This window comes from Argiope bruennichi, chromosome 6 (genome assembly GCF_947563725.1).
Source record: "Argiope bruennichi chromosome 6, qqArgBrue1.1, whole genome shotgun sequence".
In the NCBI taxonomy this organism is placed as follows: domain Eukaryota; kingdom Metazoa; phylum Arthropoda; class Arachnida; order Araneae; family Araneidae; genus Argiope; species Argiope bruennichi.
Genome location: NC_079156.1, coordinates 115,730,066 through 115,754,606, shown reverse-complemented (window position 1 = coordinate 115,754,606; position 24,541 = coordinate 115,730,066). Strand labels below are relative to the sequence as shown.

The 24,541-nt window shown below is 32.3% G+C and overlaps 1 protein-coding gene across 2 annotated transcripts in view; it reads right to left on the bottom strand.

Moving 5' to 3' along the window:
- Nucleotides 1-4,348: 4,348 nt before the first annotated feature.
- LOC129972780 (dermonecrotic toxin StSicTox-betaIB1i-like) overlaps nt 4,349-24,541 on the bottom strand; it is a 35,294-nt gene continuing 15,101 nt past the window's right edge. For both annotated transcript variants that reach the window (XM_056087036.1, XM_056087037.1), the window contains exons 2-6: nt 19,303-19,555; nt 17,782-17,913; nt 16,166-16,291; nt 8,024-8,249; nt 4,349-4,679 (exon numbers count right to left, since the gene is read on the bottom strand). In XM_056087036.1, coding sequence (XP_055943011.1) covers nt 4,469-4,679; nt 8,024-8,249; nt 16,166-16,291; nt 17,782-17,913; nt 19,303-19,555 — 948 coding nt within the window. In that variant the 3' untranslated portion in view covers nt 4,349-4,468. The remainder of the gene's footprint in view (nt 4,680-8,023; nt 8,250-16,165; nt 16,292-17,781; nt 17,914-19,302; nt 19,556-24,541) is intronic.

The window sequence follows — 24,541 nt, the reverse complement described above, 5'->3', positions numbered from 1 at the left end:
GAAAAAAGCAAAGATAAATTCAAGAAAAGAAATCTTTTTAAAAATAAATTATCATATTTAATGTAACATGTACAAAAGTTATTTTATATTAACCCTTATGTTCATTTTGTATAGTATACCATACATACAACTTTATAAAAATATGCTACCACTATTAAATAATTTTTAACTTAGTTTTATTAGACACATTATTTTATGTATGTTTATTATAAAATACACATGCCTAAATGTTTGTTCTTAAACATTTTTATATATACATACTTATATACATTTTTTTTTTTTTTTTTTGCTTTTTTTTAAAAAAGCAATCTTGCCACGATAAGGGTTAATTCTGTCCAGCTTTAATTGTCCGATTTGTCATTTTATTCTATAAAAGATAAATTTTAATAAAGCAAATGCCTTATTAAAATACCAATATTTTTGTGTGACCAATATTTTTTAATTTTCAAGAATTCTAAATTGTAAATTAAAAATAGGATAGGAATATAAGATCTATTCTAATATATTTGAATCCTGTTTAGGAATGTACTTCTCAGGCAAATTTAAAATTATTATAGATGCTCTAAAACGGAATAATAGTGAATGGCTTGTAAGAAGTGATGAGCTCGGATTTGCCTTAAATATTCCATCTCTTTAGGAGTTTATCATTAGCTAGTAACCAATAATGATTTAAGATTGATTTATATTATCTATTGCAATACCATACTTGAAAAAGAAAAAAGACCAAGGGAAATGCACATTGACTATCAAAACCATAACTTGCCTTATAATTTATTAATTTCAGGTATTCTATTAAATATACGAATTTATAACCTTCACATGAGTTCTGATGCCTCACCAGTAATAAAGCTTAAAATTTGCTTAGTTACTATTCTCTTTCTACATAAAAATTTTTAATAGTAGTAATGATGCTTTTATAATCCTTTTAGCCTGAAAAATTGAATCAAAAATAAAATTCGAATACAAAAATATATTAGAATTGCATGGCGTCACTATTTGTGTCTTCATTTTATCATGGTATAAAGAGCAATTATTCCCAATGATGTCTCAATATCATTTTAAACAACAGAGACACTTTTAGCAAACTCACTTATCGGTTATTAAACTTGTCTGGCAATTTAGTTCGTTGATTTATCTTTAATTATTGAAACATTTTCATTCAGGATATATAGAAAACGAATAATAAAGTGCGTCTCAAAAGTATAGGGACATGCGATTTTTTGAAGTAACCGTTGAAAGAATAAAGCAATGGCCACGAAAAAAATAGTTAGCATATGGAATCATAAAATACAGAAATATTATACTTGTATCCCAGATTGTGTGTAAAAAAATAAAATTCAAAATATGATGTCCCAAAAATATATGGACAATGAAAAAAAAATCGCTTTTATTTTTTCTGTACCAAAAAAAAAAAAAAAAAAAAAAATTGCATATTCTGCGGTCTATACATCTGACGTAAAAACTTCGGAGTATAAAATCGCAGCTCGTTCTTCAATTCTGGAGTAATTGAAAAATGCCTCGCAACGTTCCATTCTCTGCTGCTGATATAGTTAAAATTTGGCGTTTAAAAGCTCAAAATGTTAAAGTTTCTGATATTGCTAAACAAATGAAGCGTAGCAGATCTGGAATTTATGAAATTTTGTCGAAAGATGCAAATCCTATTGTAAAAAAGCGTTCAGGAAGACCAAGAAAAACATCCCAGCGACAAGACAGAGAGATTTTGCGCGCAGTTTCAACCCAGAAGAAGTCTATTCGTGAAATTTCGAGTACTTTAGCGTTTCCAATTTCAAGATCTACTGTTCATCGTGGCATACAGTCAAGCAAATTTCATAGATATCGCAGAATGCGTCGGACACCTATGCTGAAATTGTACCACAGAAAAGCACGCGTCCTTTGGGCTAAAAAGTACATGCATTGGATGGATGAATGGTTAAATATTTTCTTCAGTAATGAAAAAAAATTCAACTTAGATGGCCCTGATGGTTGGGCATACTACTGGCATGATTTACGGCGAGAACCTCGTGAGTTCTTTAGTCATCAACAAGGAGGGGGGTTCTCTCATAGTGTAGGGCGCGTTCTGCTTCAACGGAACAATCGATATCGCTTTTCTTGATGGTCGACAGACCTCTGAAGATTATCAAAATGTCCTCAAAAGCAATCTACTTCCAATTGGAAATATGCTAGGAGGGAAAAACTGGAAATTCCAACAGGATAATGCGTCGATTCACACCTCGCACTCAACAACAGCTTGGTTTACTCAGAATCAAGTGACTGTTATAGACTGGCCAGCTATTTGCCCAGACCTGAATCTCATAGAAAACCTTTGGGGAGTACTTGCACGGGATGTGTATGCTGATGGTGGTCAGTTCTCAACTATTCAGGAATTAAAGCAACAAGTAGAGCAGAGTTGGTTCTCTTCAGAGCCGCATTTTCTTCAAAATTTAGTTCGAAGCATGCCTGATAGGATTTTCAATATAATTAAAAGCAATGGATCCAAAATTTGAATTTAAATACAAAATATTTGAAAAATCCATATATTTTTGGGACAGCCAATTTTTATTATTATTTTTTACACATATTCTATAAAAACTATACAGTATTTCTTTGTCGTAATAAACTTATATTACGATTACAGATGCTTATTATTTTTTTCATGATAATTGCTTCATTTTTTGAACTGTTACTTCAAAAAAATCGCCTGTCCATATACTTTTGAGACGCGCTTTATATTCTCAATAAATATATAACATGATAATATATTATATAGAATATATATTATAAACTTATATATAGAATATATATTATTATATTTATAGAATATATATTATATATGTTATATATTTATTATATAGAATAAATATATAACATATAATATATTCTGTAGAATATATATTTGTTACATGGTAATAATTTCGTTATTCAAATCGCAAATAGTATCTTGAATTTTTCGTAATATGCCTGTAGCATAAATATCTATCAATTCATTTTTAAAAAATGAGAATTTTTCAATTCATTTTCTCTATTAGAAATTTGCATTTCCGCATTTCGTATGCATTAAGTATTCAGAAAAAAAAAGTTCATAATAAAGTTTTTTTTTTTTTTTTTTTTTTTTTTTACCATTAAAAAGGAGAGGAGTTAGAGGGAATTAAGAAATACTATCTGTCCGTCATGGTAGAGATGGAAGAATGAATTGCAGCATTATTTCGAATCTATTTAAAATATATTTTTCAGATACCTTGTGTCTCTGTATAAAACTTATTACACTTCGACGGATCTTTAAAATAGTCTTTTCAGATATTAAAACGAATGACTTAAATATATCAAATTTGATACATGATTTTGTGACTGCAAGTGTAGTTTTGTGATACACTTTTGTTCTAATCAGCAGAGAAAAACGCGTTTAAAACACAAATCCGGTTTTCGGATACTATTAACCATATTCTAGAAATGGATCTCCAAAAAATTCGCCATGGATCCCATAATAGATTCAACAAAACTGCTAAATTCATGCTGAAGTTTAATATTTCGTAACTATTGTAAGTCAATATCCTCCAAGATGTTCTCTGGGACAATACCTTTATTAGAGTGTGAACAAGAAACTTTTGAAGAGAAACTTTTGAACCACTCTAGCTGATTAAGCCAAATTAAAAGATAGTGAGATGAACTTGTATGAAATTCGATTTCCCACACATGTATGAGAAGTACAGAATCTCCACGTATTCCTTTACTTCTGAATGAATCACTAAATCAGAGACTAATAAGGACCAAGACCCATTGAAGAGAATAGAAGTAATTAGAAACTTTTAAGTCCTTATCACACGAAGGCGATTTCCTACATGGGATGCGATTTTCGCTTCTACTATTGAAGTTATTCATTTTGATGATCGGAAAGCAGAAACTTGCAACTGTGCCCAGGAAGATTCGTTTATGTGCTCAAGTCATTCATTACTTTACATGGACATCACTACAGGTGCCGCCATGGCCGTGGTGGCCTGGTGGTAAAGTCTCGGCTTGTTAGCCGAGGTTAAGGTGTCAGGTTCGAAACCCCATTCCACCGGGGTCTGTTGCACGATAAATCCGTCAGGGCCAAACTGACCAGTGGTGTGGTGTGGAGAGAGAGGTGCCAGCTCAGGTGTCGTCTTCGTCATCTGACCGCGGTTCAAAATTACGATTTCAGTCCCAAAATAGCCCTAGTGTTGCTTTAAACGGGACGTTAATATAACTAAACTTAACTAACTAACAGGTGCCGCCATTTTGAAGCTAAGAGATACTCATAATTTTAGCCATCACCTTGTATATATGATTAAAGTGTTTCTTACTTAAAATTGAATCTGCAATAGATTACAAATTTACTGTGAAGCCTATATTTATTTTCACTTTCTAGTTGTTTTACATATATTACAACAAGCAACACGTATTCAATAAAATATAACAACAAGTTTGCGATATAAAATCTTGCATTATCAGTTCAATTATACAAAATCTCTTCCGTCACCATCTTTTCATAGAATGTCGAGTTTTCATCTCGGAATGAGTTGGACATTTCTGTGGTTAGAACATGTTTCTTCCAGGGACTGTCTTCCAAAGTTGCCAATCGTGCATAGTGTCTGAAAGGATCTTCTTTCAAAACCTTGAATAAATTTTCAGGATAATTTGTGATCATACCATCAACTCCTAACCTGAAAATCAAGAAAATTCATTTTATAAAGATGTGCGGGATGTGGGAAAAGGTTCTGTTTCACTATAGACAGGGTGATTCTAAAATCATGGAACAAAATTCAAGAGTACTTCAGGCATCCGAAATAAGTTATTTTTATAATAGAACATGAGGAACCAAACTCAAGGGAAGAACACGTTTTTCAACGGAAATACTATATTAAGTTTACCATGTAAGTCAAAAATAATGGTACATATTTTGAGAGGTAGTACAGTTTATCAAAACAAACTTTTTTTTTTTTTTTTTTTTTTTTTGTATAGAATTATATGATTAGACGTAAATGCTGAGCCGCAAATGCAAAAAAGAGGAATCCTGAAGTAAGGAAAGAAGTTTTTAATTATAACATCGTCTTTATCAAATGCCGCTTTACAGTAATTATGTGCCTTGAAGTCACACGTTTTGTGTATGCGTTATTTCTCAACAGTTCATTTCCACTCATACTATACAATTGTGTACTTTGAAGTCGCATGTGCGTTGATTTGTCAACAGTACTCTTCCACTCGCACAATACAATTTTATATTTTAAATTCACACTTTTTGTATCTAGGTGGATCTCTCAACAGTTCACTTTTATCATCACAATACAATTCTGCTATTGTACTTTTTTGTTTTTGCATTGATCTATTAACAGTCCATTTCCATCCACACAATGCAATTCTTTATTTTGAAGTCACTCATTTTGTATGTGCGTTGATTTATCAACAGTTCACTTTCGTTCTCACAATGTAATTCTGTACTTTGAATTCACATTTCTTGTATGTGTGGTAAATCTTAAAAATTCCCTTCCACACGAACAATATAACATTGAAACTACGGTACAGTACATTGGATGACCGCGAGAGGAGTCCCTCTGACAAGAAAGCAGCCAACCGTAAACGTTCCAGTCAAAAGTATTTTTATATATATATATATATATATACGGTATTTCTTTTCTAAAAGACAGTAATTATTTTTACTCCTATGAGTGTCTGATAATGTACGAAAAAATTTGCGAAAGTGTACATAAGTACATGATTGTTTGGACTGGAATTCAAGGAGAATGCTTGCAAATACTACTCCGTGAGGAAGTTTGCGGTTAATTTTGATGATAATATTCTTAGAGTTATTTCATTCAAACATTCGTGACGATATGATGTTATATAGTGTATATGGTAAATAGTATGTTCCAAAAGAAGTAGAAAAAGCGTTCATTTCCTTTATTATTTGAATTAGATATATACTTTCATTTAGAAAGTTTCATCATATAAGGCACGTAAATATATAAAAAATACCTTAGTTTCTGTGTAAAATGATAAAAAAAAAGTTTTAAAAAAATGATTTTTTATATTATTCCTAAAGAGAAAAAATGTCTCTCCGTAAATTGTTTTTCTTACATTCATCTATAAGGACATAACGTTTCATGCTTCTATCTGTAAATTTTTCTGAGATATTAAAAGATAAATTTATTGAACTTTGATCATTTTTTCATACCTTTCACCAATGTAATCATCAAAGATAATGTAAAATCATTAAGGATTATTAAAATGGCAGGATTAAAACAGCACAACGCATTCTATGTGTAAAAATGAAATATTAGTGAAAGTAAAAACTAAATCATGCAAAAAAAAAAAAAAAAAAAAAAATTAAATGCTGATGAGGGGTGATATTTGGAGCAAGAAAACAGTAAAATTATTATAAAATAGATGTTAATATAACTGTTGGGAATTAAATTATGAGAATCAGATAACCATGATAGAATATTCCACACCGCTTTAAGACAACTGGGTAAATCTGAATGATTAGATCACCATGACCGGAATTATGACTGAATCCTAAAATCCCTCACTGGTCATCGTACAAATCTCGCTGGAGTCGTGTCCTATCATCGTTAAGGGATAGCTACCGCGCATCATTTCTGTTAAGAAATGAATCACGGGAATCAGATAACCACGAAGCTACTCAACCTCGTTCAAAGGCATCCGGTTAAATCTGAATAACTAGATCATCATGACAGGAACTGTGGTTAAATCTTAAATGCTATCACCGGCTACAGTACAAACCTTCCAGTAGGAGACCCGTTCCGTCAGCATTAAGGGATAGCCACCACACATGATTTCTGTTCAGAATTGAAGCATAGGAATCAGATGGCCACGATAAACTACTCCAACAGGTTCAAAGGCATCTGGATAAATCTGAATGACTAGATCATCATGACAGGAACTGTGGTTAAATCCTAAAGGCCATCACCGGCTACAGTGCAAACCTTCCAGTAGGAGACACGTTCCGTCATCATTAAGGGATAGCCACCACACTTGATTTCTGTTCAGAATTGAAGCATAGGAATCAGATGGCCACGATAAACTACTCCAACAGGTTCAAAGGCATCTGGATAAATCTGAATAACTAGATCATCATGATAGGAACTGTGGTTAAATCTTAAATGCCATCACCAGCTACAGTACAAACCTTCCAGTAGGAGACCCGTTCCGTCACCATTAAGGGATAGCCACCACACATGATTTCTGTTCAGAATTGAAGCATAGGGATCAGATGGCCATGATAAACTACTCCAACAGGTTCAAAGGCGTCTGGATAAATCTTAATGAGTGGATCATCATGACAGGAACTATGGTTAAATCCTAAAAGCCATCACCGGCCACTGTACAAACCTTCCCTTAGGAGGCACGCCCTGTCATCGGTAGGGGATAGCCCTCCTCACGCCATTTCTTTACCCAACAGGGTGGAGAATCCAATAATCGTTCCGTAAGATTCCCATTCCCGTTTTTGAGGTGCCCTTTGTAAGAAATGAGAATCAGATAACCACATTGGCTACACCGCCCGCCTAATATAGGAATTCGGATTAAATCTGATTGGCCGGATCGCTATGACTCTGGCGGAAACTATGGTTGAGTCCAAAAGACCATCACCAGCCACGGTACAGCACTTTTCATGGGAAGTATGTCCTGTCATCGATAGGAAGGGACATACACCCCTACCATTTCTGTACCCATCAGGTACAATCAACTATTGTACCGGAAGCTTCTCATTTAAATTTCTTGGGTGCTCCCCGATGGGGGGTGAGAATGAGAGAAGTAAAATTGCACAGAAGAAAAACCATTTTATAAAAAAAAATTAAAATTTAAAAAAACATAATTTTTTTGCCAACAAGATAAACGCAAAAAGTAATATTTCAAAGATATTTTATATCTGAATCAGAAAGTCATTTGATGTTGCGTTAATACTTTTGTCTTCTAAACGGTGTAAATCAATGTCGCTCTAAACAAATCTATTTTTTAATAGTCTATGGAATATAATACACAGTCTTACCTTATGACCCTTCTCATGGTCGATTGTCTGTCAACTGTCCACCAGTAAACCTTACTGACTTGTTTCTCATGTTCGTCTCTTTTGTTTAGAGCGCTCAGTAGTCTTTTTGTGCTTCGACCAAGACAATTGGTTATGCCATCTCCTAACCAATATTTTTCAAGATATCCGCTTCTTTCCAGGCAATCAAGGATAATGTGTAAGTCTTCATTTCCAGAAAAATCCAAACCTGATTTGAAAATGACAAAAACAAATATAAAATTGCAGAAATAAAGGCTATGTGAACTTCTTATGTATGATGCAATATCCAAAAATTTATTAGTCTTTAAATGAATTTGTAATTTTATTCATTTATACGTGGAATATTAATTATAAGAAGAACCCAAAAGAATAAATGATATATATGTGACTAAAAAATATACGAATATTATCGTAATATAAAGGGTGTCCCAAAATTGACGCAAGATTTGAATTTGCCACCATTCGTGCAGTAAAGTGTTGGTAATCCTATTAAAAAATTATTCGACAACTGATCTTTTAGGGTTAGTAAAAATGGAGCGTTACAAGATAGAACAACGTGTTTCCATTGTTGAACAATATTTTAAAAATAATGAAATTCTAACGGCCACAGTTCGAAAATTTGAGAATTGACCCCCTAGATTGTGTGATTTAACACCAATGGCTTTCTTTTTATGGTGTTATTTGAAGTCAAAGGTCTATGCCAATAAGCACACATGCATTGAAAGAGGAAATTCAACGCTGCATCATCGAAATTCAGCCAGATTTATACAAAATGGTCATAGAAAATTTCAGACCAGAAAAATTCGTATGTCTATATAAAAAAAATTCTTAGAAAAATATAAATTCGTATAAAAATTCATCAATATAATATTCCAAAAATTCGTCTGGGCCAGCAAAGCCATGGATGCCATTTGACCTATGTGTTATTCCATTCATAACCCTATCCCTTGTACTTTACCATTCAATAAAAATATAATAATTGAAACGGGAAAAAATTAATTCGAATCTTGCGTTAACACGTTGTTTTATCATGTAAGCTCAATTTTTATTACCCTGAACGATCAGCTGCTAAATGATTTTTTAATAGGGTTGCCAACACTTTACTGCACAAACGGTGTCAAATTCAAATATTGCGTTAATTTTGGGACGCCCTTTATATATTTTAAAAATGGCACTTTTATTAAGGTTACTGTCCTGATTGAAATTATATCCTTTTGATTATATTATATTTTATTATATTAATATCATCATTTTGATTTCAGTTCATTTAACTTTTTTTACTCGTACTAAGTGAAAAATAAATGAGATTGCTAAAGACAATGCGGATTTTTCATTTTGGTTTTCATTGATATTATAATACAAATTTTTTCGTTCATGTTTGCATTTACTAAGAAAACAGTTGGCTGGAGATTCAAATATGTCCAGTACCTCACTCTATAAATAAAATTTTATCTTGTTATATTAATTTATTTGATTCAAATCCTCTTCTGAACTTACCTAGAAGGAAAATATATGCACAGTAATGTAATTTCGAATATTGTTCAGAAAATGAGAACGACATCTCATTTCGGAATCCATTTTCCCTGTTTTCACACCACTTCAACGACGAAAATGGCGCATACAACAACAGCATATATTATGAATTTCAAATATCTTTATAACAATTAATTTGTATCTTATAATTAGATGTAATTTATGGTTTAGTTAACAGTGAAAAATTCTTAAGTTCTATATCTATATTAGACTGATTCTCTTATAAAGTGATAAATTTACTTAACATTTTTTTATCATACACTTCTTAATATTTCTCTTTTATCATAAAAATGTGGAAATGTATAAAATATTTTTACTTTCTCGAATATATAGTACAGAGAAAATATAGTAATTGTCAACAAATTCGAACTCGAGATTTTGACGAATCCCCATATTTCAGACCTTCCTCAGTCCGAAAAACACATTTTTCGAAAATGTCCATCTGTCTGTCTGTGTCAAAGTTAACACAAAAACCTGTTGAATTAGACAGAAAAATTTGATACACCTTCTTTACACTAAATTTGCATATTTCTATCAAATTTTGAGTAAAGTCTGTCTGTCCGATTGTTCGAATATAAGTTAACACGATCACTACAAAATGAAGAGAGCTAGATAGATAAGATTCAGTATACAAATTTAACATCTCTAGTATAGACACATGTCAAATTTTGAGCCAAATCCAATGAAGGGCTGATTGTCTGTCGGTCTACTTTTTGATAATTAAAAAATGCATTAAGTTAAATATGTGAAATTTGGTATGAGATTTTGTGATTACAAGTGTAGTGTTGGGACAAATTTTTGTTTCTATTGGGTGAGAAAAACACAGCTAAAATACAAATTCGGTTTTCGGATAATATCAATTGCATGCCAGGGATTAATCGCCAAAAAAACTCGCCAAGAATGATAGGATAGATGAAGTAAAAATGTTTCATTCACGCCAAAAGTTGAAAATTCGTAATTATTCTACGCCAATGATATGCAAAGCGTTCTTTGGCATGACAAAGTTATTAAATAGTGCTACGAATCTGTGAGGCGGCTTCCCAGCATAGCTGGTTCCATAGGAGGTCGCAGAGCTTGGCGACCATTTGGCGATTTTGGCGCCAAAATAGATTATACAGGAAACATCGAGAATTTTTCCAATCCGTCTAGTAGGAACGGAAATACGCCTCGAACGTTTCTGATTGTTTGAGAGGCGTCTAGCCCCACCTCCTGAGACCTATAAAAGGAAGCAGCCGCAGCTGCCGGGCAGTCGTGAACCGGGACGGTGAATTGAGAAGAAGTCGGAAGCGGCAGAGCAGAGCAGAGTAGTGTGAACCAGTGGCGAGTCGAGTGGTGAATTGAGTAGTCGGAAGTGACAGAGGAGAGTGGTCGTGGACCAGTAGAGTCGTCGTAGTGGTGAGTCGAGTCGTGGACCAGTGGAGTCGAAGAGTAGTCGGAAGCGAAGGTGAAGAAATCGTCTTCCAGGGACTAGCGGAGCAGCGACGGAGTAGAGCTGCTGTGTATACTGTTGTATGCTGCACGTCTCGGCTGAAGATAATCGTCTTCTGTGCTGTATATAGTTGTCGCCTTTGTGCTGTCCTGTGTGTCTTCGTGTAAATAAACGTCGTTGTTTTATTTTCTATTGCCGCCTAGTGATTGAGCGTTCTCCACACCATATAACTCCCACTATCCAAATGAACCCCGGAAATTTCGTAACAATAGTATGCGATTGGGGAAACCGCTCCAGCTGGTTTTCAATATATAAAAATTTGCCTGAGATTCATCAAGTTTGATAGAATAAGGATGTAAGATAAAGCTTTTTGCTAAAAATGAAGTATTTGAATAATGTGTATTAATTACATTGCGATATTTTGTGTTTTTAATATAAACTTATTAAATACTATATTTAAAGATGTAAACGAAACAACGAGCTCCCAATATATGTAATGAAACTTTTGTTTAATAGTGACTTTCAATCCGATTATTGCTTTCTGTAGTGCCCAGCTCATTTGGGATAAAAATTCTTTCAATTATCCATTCACTTAAGAATCCATTAAAATCGTGCTTTAATAACAAGCATCCCTCGATTGTACTAGAGAAAGTTTCTTGTGACTTTAAATAAGAGTATCTTCAATCCTAAAGAATCGAATCGAGATCCAAAGTACTAATGTCAAGACCCAATTTCTTTAATAAATTAAAAATTTTCTGAGAAATAAAGCGTTGTATCGCTTTTCTACAAAAAAAAAAAAAAAAAAAAAAAAAAAAAAAAAAAAAAGCAATGATCTTATTATTTGCTATAAGGCAACTGAATTCCTAATGACTCTATTTTTAAATATTCATTAGAAAGCCTTGCCGAAAATTTAATAAATTTTAAACTGACAACTATTTAAATATCAAAGAATAATGTTTGATAAAAATGTTCTTAATATATAAAATCGATTGAATAATAATTAAAATTTTCTCTAAGAGGAGAACCTTTGAAATTTTTTCAATATTGAGAGTTTTTATGTTTCAAATTTCTTATGCCATATTTTTGACAAAAAAAAAAAAAATGCTAACACGTTTGAATTTTTATTTTAGTACCCCAGGTTGTTCGCAAAAAAACTGACGAAATGACCCTATTTAGGTTTTGATATTTCTTAAAATCTTTTACAAAATCTGAGGGCACGGCAGTGCCACCGCCAAGTCGTGCAAAAACAAGCGACACGCCGTACCATCCTTTTCTCAAAGCAGTTCAGGCCATTTTCGACCTCCTATAACTTCGTTGTGAATAAAACTAGAAGCCTGAATTTTCAGAAACCAAGCAGGTATTATATAAACACGGTAATTTCAAATTTCATTAAATTTGAACCAGTAGTTTAAGAATTATAATTAGTCAAAGTTTGTGAATTTTGTCACTGATTGACTGACTGACCAAGACACTTCTAGCATACATAGAAGCTTTAAATTTAGAATACAATTAGTGTTTAGTGTATAAATCAAGGAAAAGCTAAAATATGAGTGTAATAATGGACGGATCGATAAATTTCTCGAAGTTTCGAGCATTATCTATTTTGTCGGCAAATTCGTCGCCAAGTCGCCAAATGGTCGCCAAGTTTGTTACCAAGCTCAGGGATCACTGACTCGGCATCCGACAGCATCCAATACAGATTAATGTAAAACGGTCTTTCTTATGATGACACTATTCTCGCTGGGAAGCAAAATTACAGGTTTGTAACAATATCTAGTTAGAAATAATTCAATTTGAAGCTGGGAAGCTGCAAACGCAATGGGTGACTTTCAGTGAATCAATCTGGTAGAAGAAGAGCAAACTGATCTTCAAAGTATGATCGCAAAACTTAATGCCGATCAAAAAAGAGTCTTCGATATGATCACACATAAAATGGACACAACTGATAATAACGCTGACGTTTTACGCTGTTTTGTGAGTGGAACTGCTGGCACTGGGAAGACCTTTTTATTAAAATCTCTGAAAGTTTGGGTTAAGACGTATAGAAGCTTCAAATTTATAATACAATTAGTGATTAGCGTATAAATCAAGGAAAAACTAAAATATTTTGCAATTTCGATCTAGTTTTCTAGATACACCAACTGCATAAATAACTTTGCAATCCCATATAAATATATTTAATATATAGGATGCCGTGCCCCCAGATTACAACGTTACATTTGCAGTTAATGACTCAATGTACCAGTATATGTATAAATAATAATAATGAAATAATAAATGTATATTTCATTATTATTCATTATAAAAGTCAAGGTCTAAGTCTAAATAATGCACTGATGGATATAGGTTCTGCAGTATTCACATCCGGTCAAGCTTATGTGGCACTTTGTAAGCTATCCAGTTACAAGTCTGGATAGCTTACATCTAATTAATGTCGACTTTGGAAGTATTAAAGCGCAGGAATCCTCAATTTGTGAATACAACAGACTAAGAAGCATTTACCGTCCAGACTTGTCAAAAATTGTAACATTAAAGCTTACGAGAAAAACCCATAGAGACAGGGAGCTTTAAGAAAAAATGTAGCTGAAGCTCAAGAAGTAGTACCGGAAAAGAAAAAGAAGAAGACTACATACAAAAAGAAATGAGATGCCATCAAAAACATAACTTGTAAAAAAACCCAAGTCTCGCAACTCAGTTCTTCTATCGTAAAAAATTGTGAGATCCATGTAATACCAGGTCGGTCCATTTATTCAGTCTCTACTTAAGGGTCCTTCTGTCTTAAGTTATTACGCAATTAGCTAACTTAATAACATCTTATAGTGACCATATCAATATTAAAAATCTTTTATGGTTAAAATAAATAGATTGACTTGGCAATCGCACTAAACAATCTAATTTAATATAATATGTTAATGTAATCTAATTTAATGTAAAGATACATTGTGATTTCATGCGATGGGGTCAGATCCCAAAGTTCACCGAGAAGCCAAGTCAATCTATGCGATGGCCAATTCAATCTATTTATTTTACCCATAAAATATTTTTAATATTGATATGGTTACTATAAGATGTTGTTAAGTTAGCTAATTACGTAATAACTTAAGACAGAAGGACCCTTAAGTAGAGACTGAATAAATTGACCGACTTGGTATTACATGGATCTCACAACTTTTTACGATAGAAGAACTGAGTTGCGAGACTTGGTTTTTTTTACAAGTTATGTTTTTGATGGCATTTGTTTTTCTTGAAATCTTTAACAATATGCTAAATCACTAAATGGAGCATCAGCCTGCGATGAACTTCATATCAAACTTTAACCTATAATTCTTACAAAAAATAAGCAAATGTTCGTCAAGCCGTTCACTTCAGGTAAATTGTTGTCAAAATAGAAACATTTTAAAGTGATAAAATAATTTTATCAATTGATCTTGACGTAAAGCACCTGGTGAACTGATTTTGATATTCGAATCTGAGTTCCTACTGTCATTGTTATAAAAAGTCTATATTTCAAAGATCTTCAGATACTGTCGTGTTTATGTTTTCCTTGATTCTTATACGTAGCAACAATATGTAGCCTTTCACTTTTCAAATCTCTTGCAATTACAGCAGATAGCTTACTATTACAATGAAAGGAGACACAATTAGGAGCATTTTCTATAAATAATTCTTTTGTAAACATTATACACTTTTAAATTATATATATACTAATTTATTATGCTACCAGGTACCTAAATAAAAAATTTGATTCCCCAGATTAAGATATCACAGTATTATTATCAAGATTATCAGTTGACTACTCCGGTTAATGACCCTGGGAGAGGAAAACTCAATAATTTACTCATCGATGAGATGTGTGCTGATATGAGAGAATCTGGGAATTTATTTGAGGTCTAATAAATGATATCTGAAACATTTTTTTTACAATGAAAGTTCCTTTCTTTTCGTCGAAAGACATTTCATAACGTTTGATAGTAGGAAATTAAATACAGGAAAAAAAATTCTCACTGCAAACTGGAAGGCAGAGATTTCTTTATATCTAAGTTACTATTTGGCAACAAAAATTGTTGATATTAGAAACCGTCAAAATTAGGGCTTGAAAATTAATATTTAGCCCCTAACTTTGAAGATATTGAAATTATCGAAAAATGTTAAGTACAAAAGTTCTTCGTCTTAAAGTGGCGCTAATTTGGCTAATTGGGTTTATTTTTCTGTCTTCAATATTAAGAAAGTTACAGCAAAAATTAAAATTTCAACACCCCGCCATTTTCTTCCCTTTTAAGTTAGGGAAATTTACGAACTTCTCAGATATTTTTACCTTTCTAACAATATATTTCAACCAGTTAAAATCCAAACAAAATTTCTGTAACTATCCTGTTCACAAGATAACGAAGGGTGGTTTTGGATTCTAGGGACGATGATCGGTAAAGAACTGAAGAATTTTTGCCATTATATTCATACAGCAACAATATTTATGCTTCTGTATAAATGCAAAATACTATTTTCCAAATTTCATACAAAATTTTTGTAACTATCCTGTTCACAAGATAACGAAGGGTGGTTTTGGATTCTAGGGACGATGATCGGTAAAGAACTGAAGAATTTTTTCCGAAGTCTTGACATGAGAGCCATTGCAATAGGTAGTCTTCCTATAGGAATCTACCTAAAAGTTTGTCATGCTGTTCTTTACATTCATATCTGCAATTACATTTATACAGCAACAATATTTATGCTGCTGCATAAGTACAAAATACTGTTTTCCAAATTTCATATAGCTTTAAGAAAACTCTATGCTAACTCCAAACGTTTTTGGTAAAAACCGATTTAAGTAGTTTTATCTAGCAGAATATAGCTATATTAATGCGCCGACTTTTAGGTTATAGATATCGGTAACGAAGGGGATAGGGAAGAATTTTAGAGGACACAGTAGAGTCGTGCATAAAATATAATTCACAAGGCAGTTAATATAAATTTTTTAATTTAAAAATTAACTAGTGGTTTGGTTAACCCCCCTCAATTATGTTAGTAATTAATTAATTATTAACATAATTGAGGGGGGGTTCTTTTTTCGTGTTTTTCAAGTAATCAGTTTTAAAATTAAACTTTGTGAGTCCCCCAAACAATGTTCACTCATTGTGAACAAATGAGTTATGCATAAAACATACCTATTCTTGGGATATATTCCGAAGCATTTTGATTCTGAAGCGTCCTCAGGAAGCTTTTCATTACCTCAACGTGTGCAGTGGATGGAAGAGAAACTACAATGTAGGCTTGAGTTTGATTGGACTTACCTGGAACAAAATGTAACTGTTTTAGCTTTTTCATATTCTGAATTTAAATGGAATAACATTTACATAGAAAGTTAATATATTTAAAATAACCTGAAAGAAAGTTCCGTTAGCCAATTAAACGAACACAAAATAAAAAAATACGTTACTGAAAAATACACTTTGGATTATATTTCAATAAAATTGTCATTAGCGTCGATATATTTGATCACTTGGTCTTCTTTATCCAGGATGTGAATCCACATTCCATGGCATAGTATTTTGTTTATGGAATCTTTTGCAATATCCAAATATTATCATATACATGGTGTGTCCTTTAAAGAACTCCGGGGTTTTGATGCAATTTTTTTAAAATTGAATCATAAAATTAGGTTAATGTTATATATATAGGCACTTAAAGGCTAATTTATCAAAATTTTTACCATTTATTGTATTTCAATATGTGCCCGTTTGCTTCACAGCACATATCCAAACGGTATTCAGATATATGTGCTGACCAGCATCTCTGGAGTGATTGGCAACACAAATGATTATCCTTTGCCCGAGATGGATTTCTGAATTTTCTCAGGGTAAACAAGATTCTTGACATGTTCCCAGAAGAAAAAATTTAATGAAGTCAGATCCGACATCTTGGAGGCCAAGAAATATGCCCTACCCTTCTAATCCACTTGTTGCCGAATCATCCAATGCTGTACACGATTTTTTCGGACTTCGTTGACATGAAGTACGTATTCTATTGACATTCTCTTCAACTAACCTTAAGGCCGTGGTGGCCTGGTGATAAGGTCTCGGCTTCGGAACCAGAGGGTGTCAAGTTCGAGACCCTACTCCACCGAAGAACCGTCGTGTAGGCGATTCTAGTGCACGCTGAATCCGTAGGGACCAAACGTCTTCCCGCTGGTGTGATGTGGAAGTTTGGAGTCTGGGGTGTCAACTGAGGTGTCTTCCGCGGTTCAGAATTGTGGAGTCCATCCCAAAATAGCTCTTGTGTTGCTTTAAAACGGGACTTGAATATAATTAATTAAACTTCAAATACTTTTTGTTTACTAGAGGACCTTTATTTTAACACACTTCCCGTTTCTTTAAACGAACGTAGCAAGTGATGAATCACAAACTTCTAGGAAAGGTAAAGTATAGCTAGAAGACTCGGAATATCCTGGCAAAGCTGTGTCGGAAATATTTGCTAAACACGGTAGATCACGTTGTACGTGCGGAGGACTCCCGGGAAGATTAATAACAGAATCTTCATTTCGGCATTTCATAGCAAGATTCAATGTTCACAAAAAATGACGTCAATAACCAAAATGAACAAAGCGTGACCAAATATTAACCCATGACATAGCAATAACGTCAGAGGTGAAGTCAGCAGATTTAAAATAGGTAATTCATATAAAAGTTGCTGAAAATTTCTTGATAAACTATAGAAAAAAAAAACTACTTTTAAAGTGATATAAGTAACTACTTTGTAAAGAAAAAAAAATGGAATATCAAACCTCTTAACCAGTAATAATCTAACATTTTCATCGCCACATCTTCACCTGCATTAGTCAGAGCTGCAGAAGATAATCCTCGAACTTTAAAATCCATGAGAAGCAGTACTAGTTCTTTACGAAATAGTTGATCACCTATATAATGAAAAAAGAAAAGTTCAAACGCTCGTTTGTGCACAGAGAAAAACAGTCTGATTCTCTCTGAGTCCGCTCAATTTTCTGTTCGTAAGGATCCTATTTGTAAGGGAATTTATACAGGGTATTTAACAGACATGGTGGAAAAATTTTGCTTTCAATCGCTATTTTTAGAAATATATTCTCAGTTAGGAAATGCATTTAAGACAAGTGTAAATTTTGTACACATCTCTTGTATAATTTGGAACATTATATATATAAATATATACATATACTTATAAAACATTATCAATACAACTATGAATCAGGATTAGGTATCTTACTTGGTGTTAGTTGTATGGACATAAAATACAGGATGATTCGTTAAGAAGTATATAGATTTAATGTACTACAAATCAAAAATAATGTAAGATATTATATGTCACCATATAATATGTATGTAACAGAACATGTAACAGAATTGTATGAGATTAATTTAAATTTTGTTAGAGACAGTCGCAGAAGTTCTTAGAAGGTGCCATACACTTTCTCTCTGGACACTGCACAGAACAAATTTAATTAGGGAATCTCGCATGTGTTTCACTGTGAATTTGTGATTCTCTCTTCCCCAAAAGGGAACATTGTGCCTGTGTACCTTACCACTATCATGAAATGTTTCTTCATCAATAAAAACTAAGTGATTGCCAAAATCATCACTTTCAAAACGAAGTTACATATAGGCACAAAATAGACACAAAATTCAAATCACTTTTGCTTGCAAAGTTCATCAGAAATTTCAACACCTGAACTTTGTTTGGAATCGTTTTCAACTTCTTTATCAAAATTCTCCAGACGGTGGATTGAGATATCTCCACTTTACGACTCATCCTCTATGTTGATTTTTCCGGGATTCGTTGAATTACTACTTCTTCCGATACAGTCAGACATCCGGGACTTATACCATTGCAGAAACAATCGTAGTTTTAAATTTTTCATACCATTGATAGATAGATTTTCTAATTGAAACTTCTTTTCCGAATCGAGTTCGAAAATGCCATTGCACATGAGTTTCGGATTCCGTTTTGCTAAATTGACGAACACAATAAGACTTCTCCACTGCAGTCGCCGCCATTTCGACTGACTAGTCACATGACACACATGCAACTGCTTATCTGACTTCTGTCACGGGCGAGACACAAACTTTAAGAGTACATCTAATTTACCATTCGCTAAGGTGTTCGCTTCTTTGATTGGTATTGTTTCACAGCATCTGGAAAGTGTATACATCTTTATGAATCACCCTATATTATCATTTCAATTGTGAATCATGATTAGGCACAATATCTGGTGTTAGCTATATAGACATAAAATGTTATCAATACACTTATGAATCACGATTAGGCGACTTACCTGGTGTTGTAAGCCGTTGCAAGTACTGAAGATACGTAATGAAGTTTTCGTAGTGCAAGCAACTTCGGAAACAATCACAGGGTATGCCGTGAAATGTGTATAGTGCCTTCCCTTCAGGCGAAAAAGAAATATCGAATTCTAAACCATTCGCTCCCATATCTAAATAATAATCAATCTGATGCAAAGCATTGACCATATGTGCGATGTTCCAAATAGGTCGGCGACTCTCGGCTTCATTAGGAGCAATTAAAACCTAATAAAAAATGGAATCAATTATTAAAAACAATATATTAATTTACCTTGTATCTTTTCAAAGTTTATTATCAACAGATTATTATCAGTGAATTTCAAAAAAATTTCACACAATAACTAACTTGCGATAAATGAACTTTTTTCTTCTTATTGACATCATTATTTAAAGTATATGAAAATAATATTCCTGCTCAATGCAGAAAAGTAAAAAAATTTAAAGATTCATATAAAAAAAATTGTTAAAAAGTTAATATTAATTTACTAGACTGTAGTAGGATACTTTTAATGAAATATGTGAAAAAAACGATTTTTTTTTAAAAATTTAGAACACAAATGAATTTTAATTATTTTGTGACTGTAAACATCGAAATAATTACAGATCTTCAAGAAATGTAAAGGTAAAATTATTGAGGTAATTCTATGTTAGTGGAAAGATTATTAAATATGTTAATTGCATCACAGCTTATCAGTGGTTATCTATATATTTAAAACAATAAAAAAAACTCCAAAAAAACCAGATCTAGCACCAACCAATAATTCATTTTCACCAATCTTTATTTCATAGGAAAGTTCATGACTTTTAGACTCTCAATGCTCACCTGTCTACCAACAGCTTCTATTTTCAAGAGAAATTTCAAAAACGCTACTTCACTGTAAAATTTATATGGAAAAAGTTAGAAAAATCTCTAAAGAGGTCCCGAGGGTCAACTATTTATAAAGGTTTATCATTTTATTTCATATGAAAACATATTGATGATATATCCCTCCACATATGTCATCAATGGTAGACTGTTTTCTCTCTGTCCTTCATTTTTAAGATAAGTCTCAAAAATGCTACTTCACTGTAAAATTTATATGGAAAAAGTTAGAAAAATCTCTAAAGAGGTCCCGAGGGTCAACTATTTATAAAGGTTTATCATTTTATTTCATATGAAAACATATTGATGATATATCCCTCCACATATGTCATCAATGGTAGACTGTTTTCTCTCTGTCCTTCATTTTTAAGATAAGTCTCAAAAATGCTACTTCATTGTACATTCTGTACAGAGAATTCTGTACATTCTGTACTTCATTTTTAAGATAAGTCTCAAAAATGCTACTTCATTGTACATTCTGTACAGAGAATTCTGTACATTCTGTTCTTCAGTTTTAAGATAAGTCTCAAAAATGCTACTTCATTGTACATTCTGTACGGAGAAAAATTCAGAAAAATCAAGATAGAAACCTCCAGGTCCAGTCACTACACCAAATTCAGATTTTTTTTAAAAATTCATTTGAGAGCTGATGAATTCTGTATACATCATCAATTCTATATACACGTCCTTTCTCCATTCTCTAGTTTTTAGAGATATCACAAAACAAAACCTTGACGCTGCCTCGTATCTTAACAGGATTTCGTCCATATATTTAAAATATTTACGAAAACGAAAGTATCAATCCTCCAATCTACCAAAGATTCACAATAATCACAAGTAATATCATAATTGTGAGAACACTAAACGTCATTTTAGAAGGAACTTATTTGAAGAAAATATTGAAAATGCGAGAAAGAGTCTAAATAAATTGGCGAGCTAAGCTAGACAAGAAGTGATTTCTCCCTCTAGATGTTCGTAAAAAATTAAGTATATTCCCCATAATGGCGCACAAATCTATGCGAACACAAACAACATTTTTTTTTGCCGTGGTTACTCTATAGCATAACCCAAACGAGAGAGTGCTAAAAGCTTTCAGATTACCAGACGCTACTTAGTAAAAGATCTTCATTCCACTTAATGTGAGCAATTTAAAATTTGGGTAATTTTCTTTTGGATTCATGTATTTCTTGACATTCTATCTCTTACCTTTTTTAAAATTTAAAATTTTGAAATAGAAATACTCATTTTAAATAAACTTTTATATCACTAAAGTAAATTATCCGAAACTACAACAATATTTACAACTTAAAATTATTGCAAATTTACAAATCATATATGAATTTTCTTTTAGTCATTCATATTTTGCGTGCCAGTTGTTGTTGTTTATAATGGCACTTAAAATGGACAAGCTCGCTGATTAAGTCAGCGATTTTAAGCCAAGGGAGCTTCTCCTGTTTTAGTAGTGCCAGCTAGGGCCAAGAGTATGTCTTAGTTACTCACGCATCACATTCGCTTGCACAACCCCTTTTTGCAGGGGCACATTCACACATCTCACAGATAGAACAGATGACGAAAACCATGCCATAACCGATATTCGAACCCAGGACGCCCAGATCACGTGGAAGACGCGCTACCCCTATGCCAGTACGCCGGCTTGAGTGCCAATAACTAGTAATAAAGAAAAACTCGAAATACAGTTAGTGTCTATATAGTATCGCTTCAATCCCAACGATTTATTGTATCATTCTGATTATATTAGGTTAAAAATTTAAAACTTAAAACTTAACCTATTTTTTAAAAGTAAATTCGTTGATTGAAATAATAAACAGTCTTCCAACAATGCTTGTTTAACTCCCCCCCCCCACTCCTGAGCTTACTGATAAATGCTGTATTTTTTTTTTTTTTTTTTTGTAATAGTAAAACAAAAGATTCATTTGTTCTTAAGATGAATTCCTAATCTCATAACTATTTCGTAAATTCTTTATACAAAAAAATAAGGATCTCATTAAAAACTGATTGCACATAAGAATTGTTATCTCCGAAATTTTTTTTGATCTTATTTGATAACCAAGATAATGATACTATGACATTGTTTCATTTTCTCAATAATCTTATTTTAGAGCGCAGAGATTAGTCTATCAGTCGCTTACACAGAGCTTGGTTAAGTTTCATTTTGAATTCATGCAATGCCCATATTGATACGATTATTTAATGAATAATTATCAAATAAATACCTACAGTATAAGAAAAACAAGTGATAATTTTTTAAAGTCAATTCCTAGTTTCACAATAATTGAACTCACATTCTTCACCTTCACTTGGAAAATACTGAAATCCTTACATTTTACCGATTGAACTACTGCCTGTTGATTTCAATTTTCATTACAAACTGCTAAAACTCTATTTAAAGTATTAAAAATTGATTAAATTTAATAATTAATGAATTGATATTTGAAACATTTGTATTAACATCAAGTGCCATCCACTACAAGTTTAAAAAATGCATTTGAACTTGAGTGGATGAATAAAAAGAATTTTATTAACGATTGAAAATTTGAACAAGATATGTAAATATATATATAGGGAGAGGTGAACTAATTGTTCGGAATTGAATGAAATAATTGAAAAACAACGAAAAGATCAAATATTGTTATTTTTGTAATTAAGATATTTTTGCTTAGAAGTTTTCAACAATAATATCATTTATTTCCGTGTGTAAAAATGCGCATATTTAGTGATATTTATACTTTTAATAAAAATAAACGTGTGTGTGCGTTTTGGCGCTCTGCAGGCCAGACCGTTTGACCTACAACGACCAAATTTGGTCCCTGTATACAGGACTTGGAATGTGCACCTCGTGGGAACTTTTAACTTTTACTTAGATTATTAATTAATTAAAAATTAAGAGAAAATTTTGGCTCTTTTTCGTAAAATCCTCCGAAAATACTATCGCACACAAAGTAATTGTAAACCGTTTCAAAATTTAAAAAACGATCTGTTTAATGATACCATCATTTAAATAGTCGTGCAGATTTTTAATTGAATTATCTGATCGTTTCATTTTTTGCAGTACTGAGAGCTAAAAAATATTAATTAATTAAAAATTAAGAGAAAATTTTGGCCCTTTTTCGGAAAATCCTCCTAAAATAAAATATTATCGCACAAAAAGTAATTTTAAACCGTTTTAAAATTTAAAAAATTATCTGTTTAATGATACCAATTAAAAAATCGTGCAAATTTTTATTGAATTTTCTGATCGTTTCATTTTTTGCAGTATTGACAGCTGAAGAAGGTTTCTGTTTAATATGTATAAAGTTTACGAGTCGTATTTAAAAAAAAAAATGAAGGTACAATACCACTAAATTTAGAAACTGATGAACCAGATATTTACATTTTTAATAGCCTCATGATGTCATGGGACTGATCTCCATTAAAAAGGTTCATGTTTACAGTAAATACAGCATGTGTAAGAGACATTTAAAATAAAAGGCTTTAATATCAGACATTTTGGCGGAATCGTGGATATGAAATAATAGCTGCTCGACTTAATGAAAATCAAATATAACCAATATCCCCAGCTAATCAGTTAATGGCCAAATGCGAATAGTTTTAAATAAAAAGAAAGGTACACTATTGCGACTAAAATTTATTGAGTTGTGAAAACGTGTGATTTTTAGACCATTCATCGCCGTCTCAAAGAGGATCTGCCAATTAGCACCCAGTGCCTCCAAGGCTAACTAGCCTAAGATTATGAAAATGTCAATTGTTCTAAAAATGTAATATTCAAAACTTCATAATTCGTTCAGATTTGATTTCAGGAAATAGAAATATTATTTTTTATTTAAAATTTGGAATGTCAAAAGTATTTCGCAGAATATCATTCCCCGGGACCAAATGACTGCATAACATTTACATTTCTTAATTTTTTTTAAGGATATTTATCGACAGGAACAAAAAAAGATTTTGTTATTTTCGCCATTTAAATCCTTCTGAAAGTAAAACTAAAACCGAGTTTTGTGATGAATCAAGGAACTTGTATCGAATAATATTTTGAGATATTTCATAAATTATGAAAATTATTCTATAGTGCGACATGAGTCGGATCTACGCCAAACGATTCTGTTTTTTGTACTTTTTAAAAAAATACATGCTCGGTTTCAGCAAAAAATTTTTTATATTAATTGAGATTTAATCACTTCCGCTTTTATTTAAAGTTCAAATTTTACGAGAGTTCACAGAAGATCAGAGAGAAAAAAAATAGTACAATGAACAGGACGACTTAAGGCTTCTATAATAGTATGAGTTATACGAATATCAAAGTTGGTAGCTCAAAATTATTTTGCTGAAAA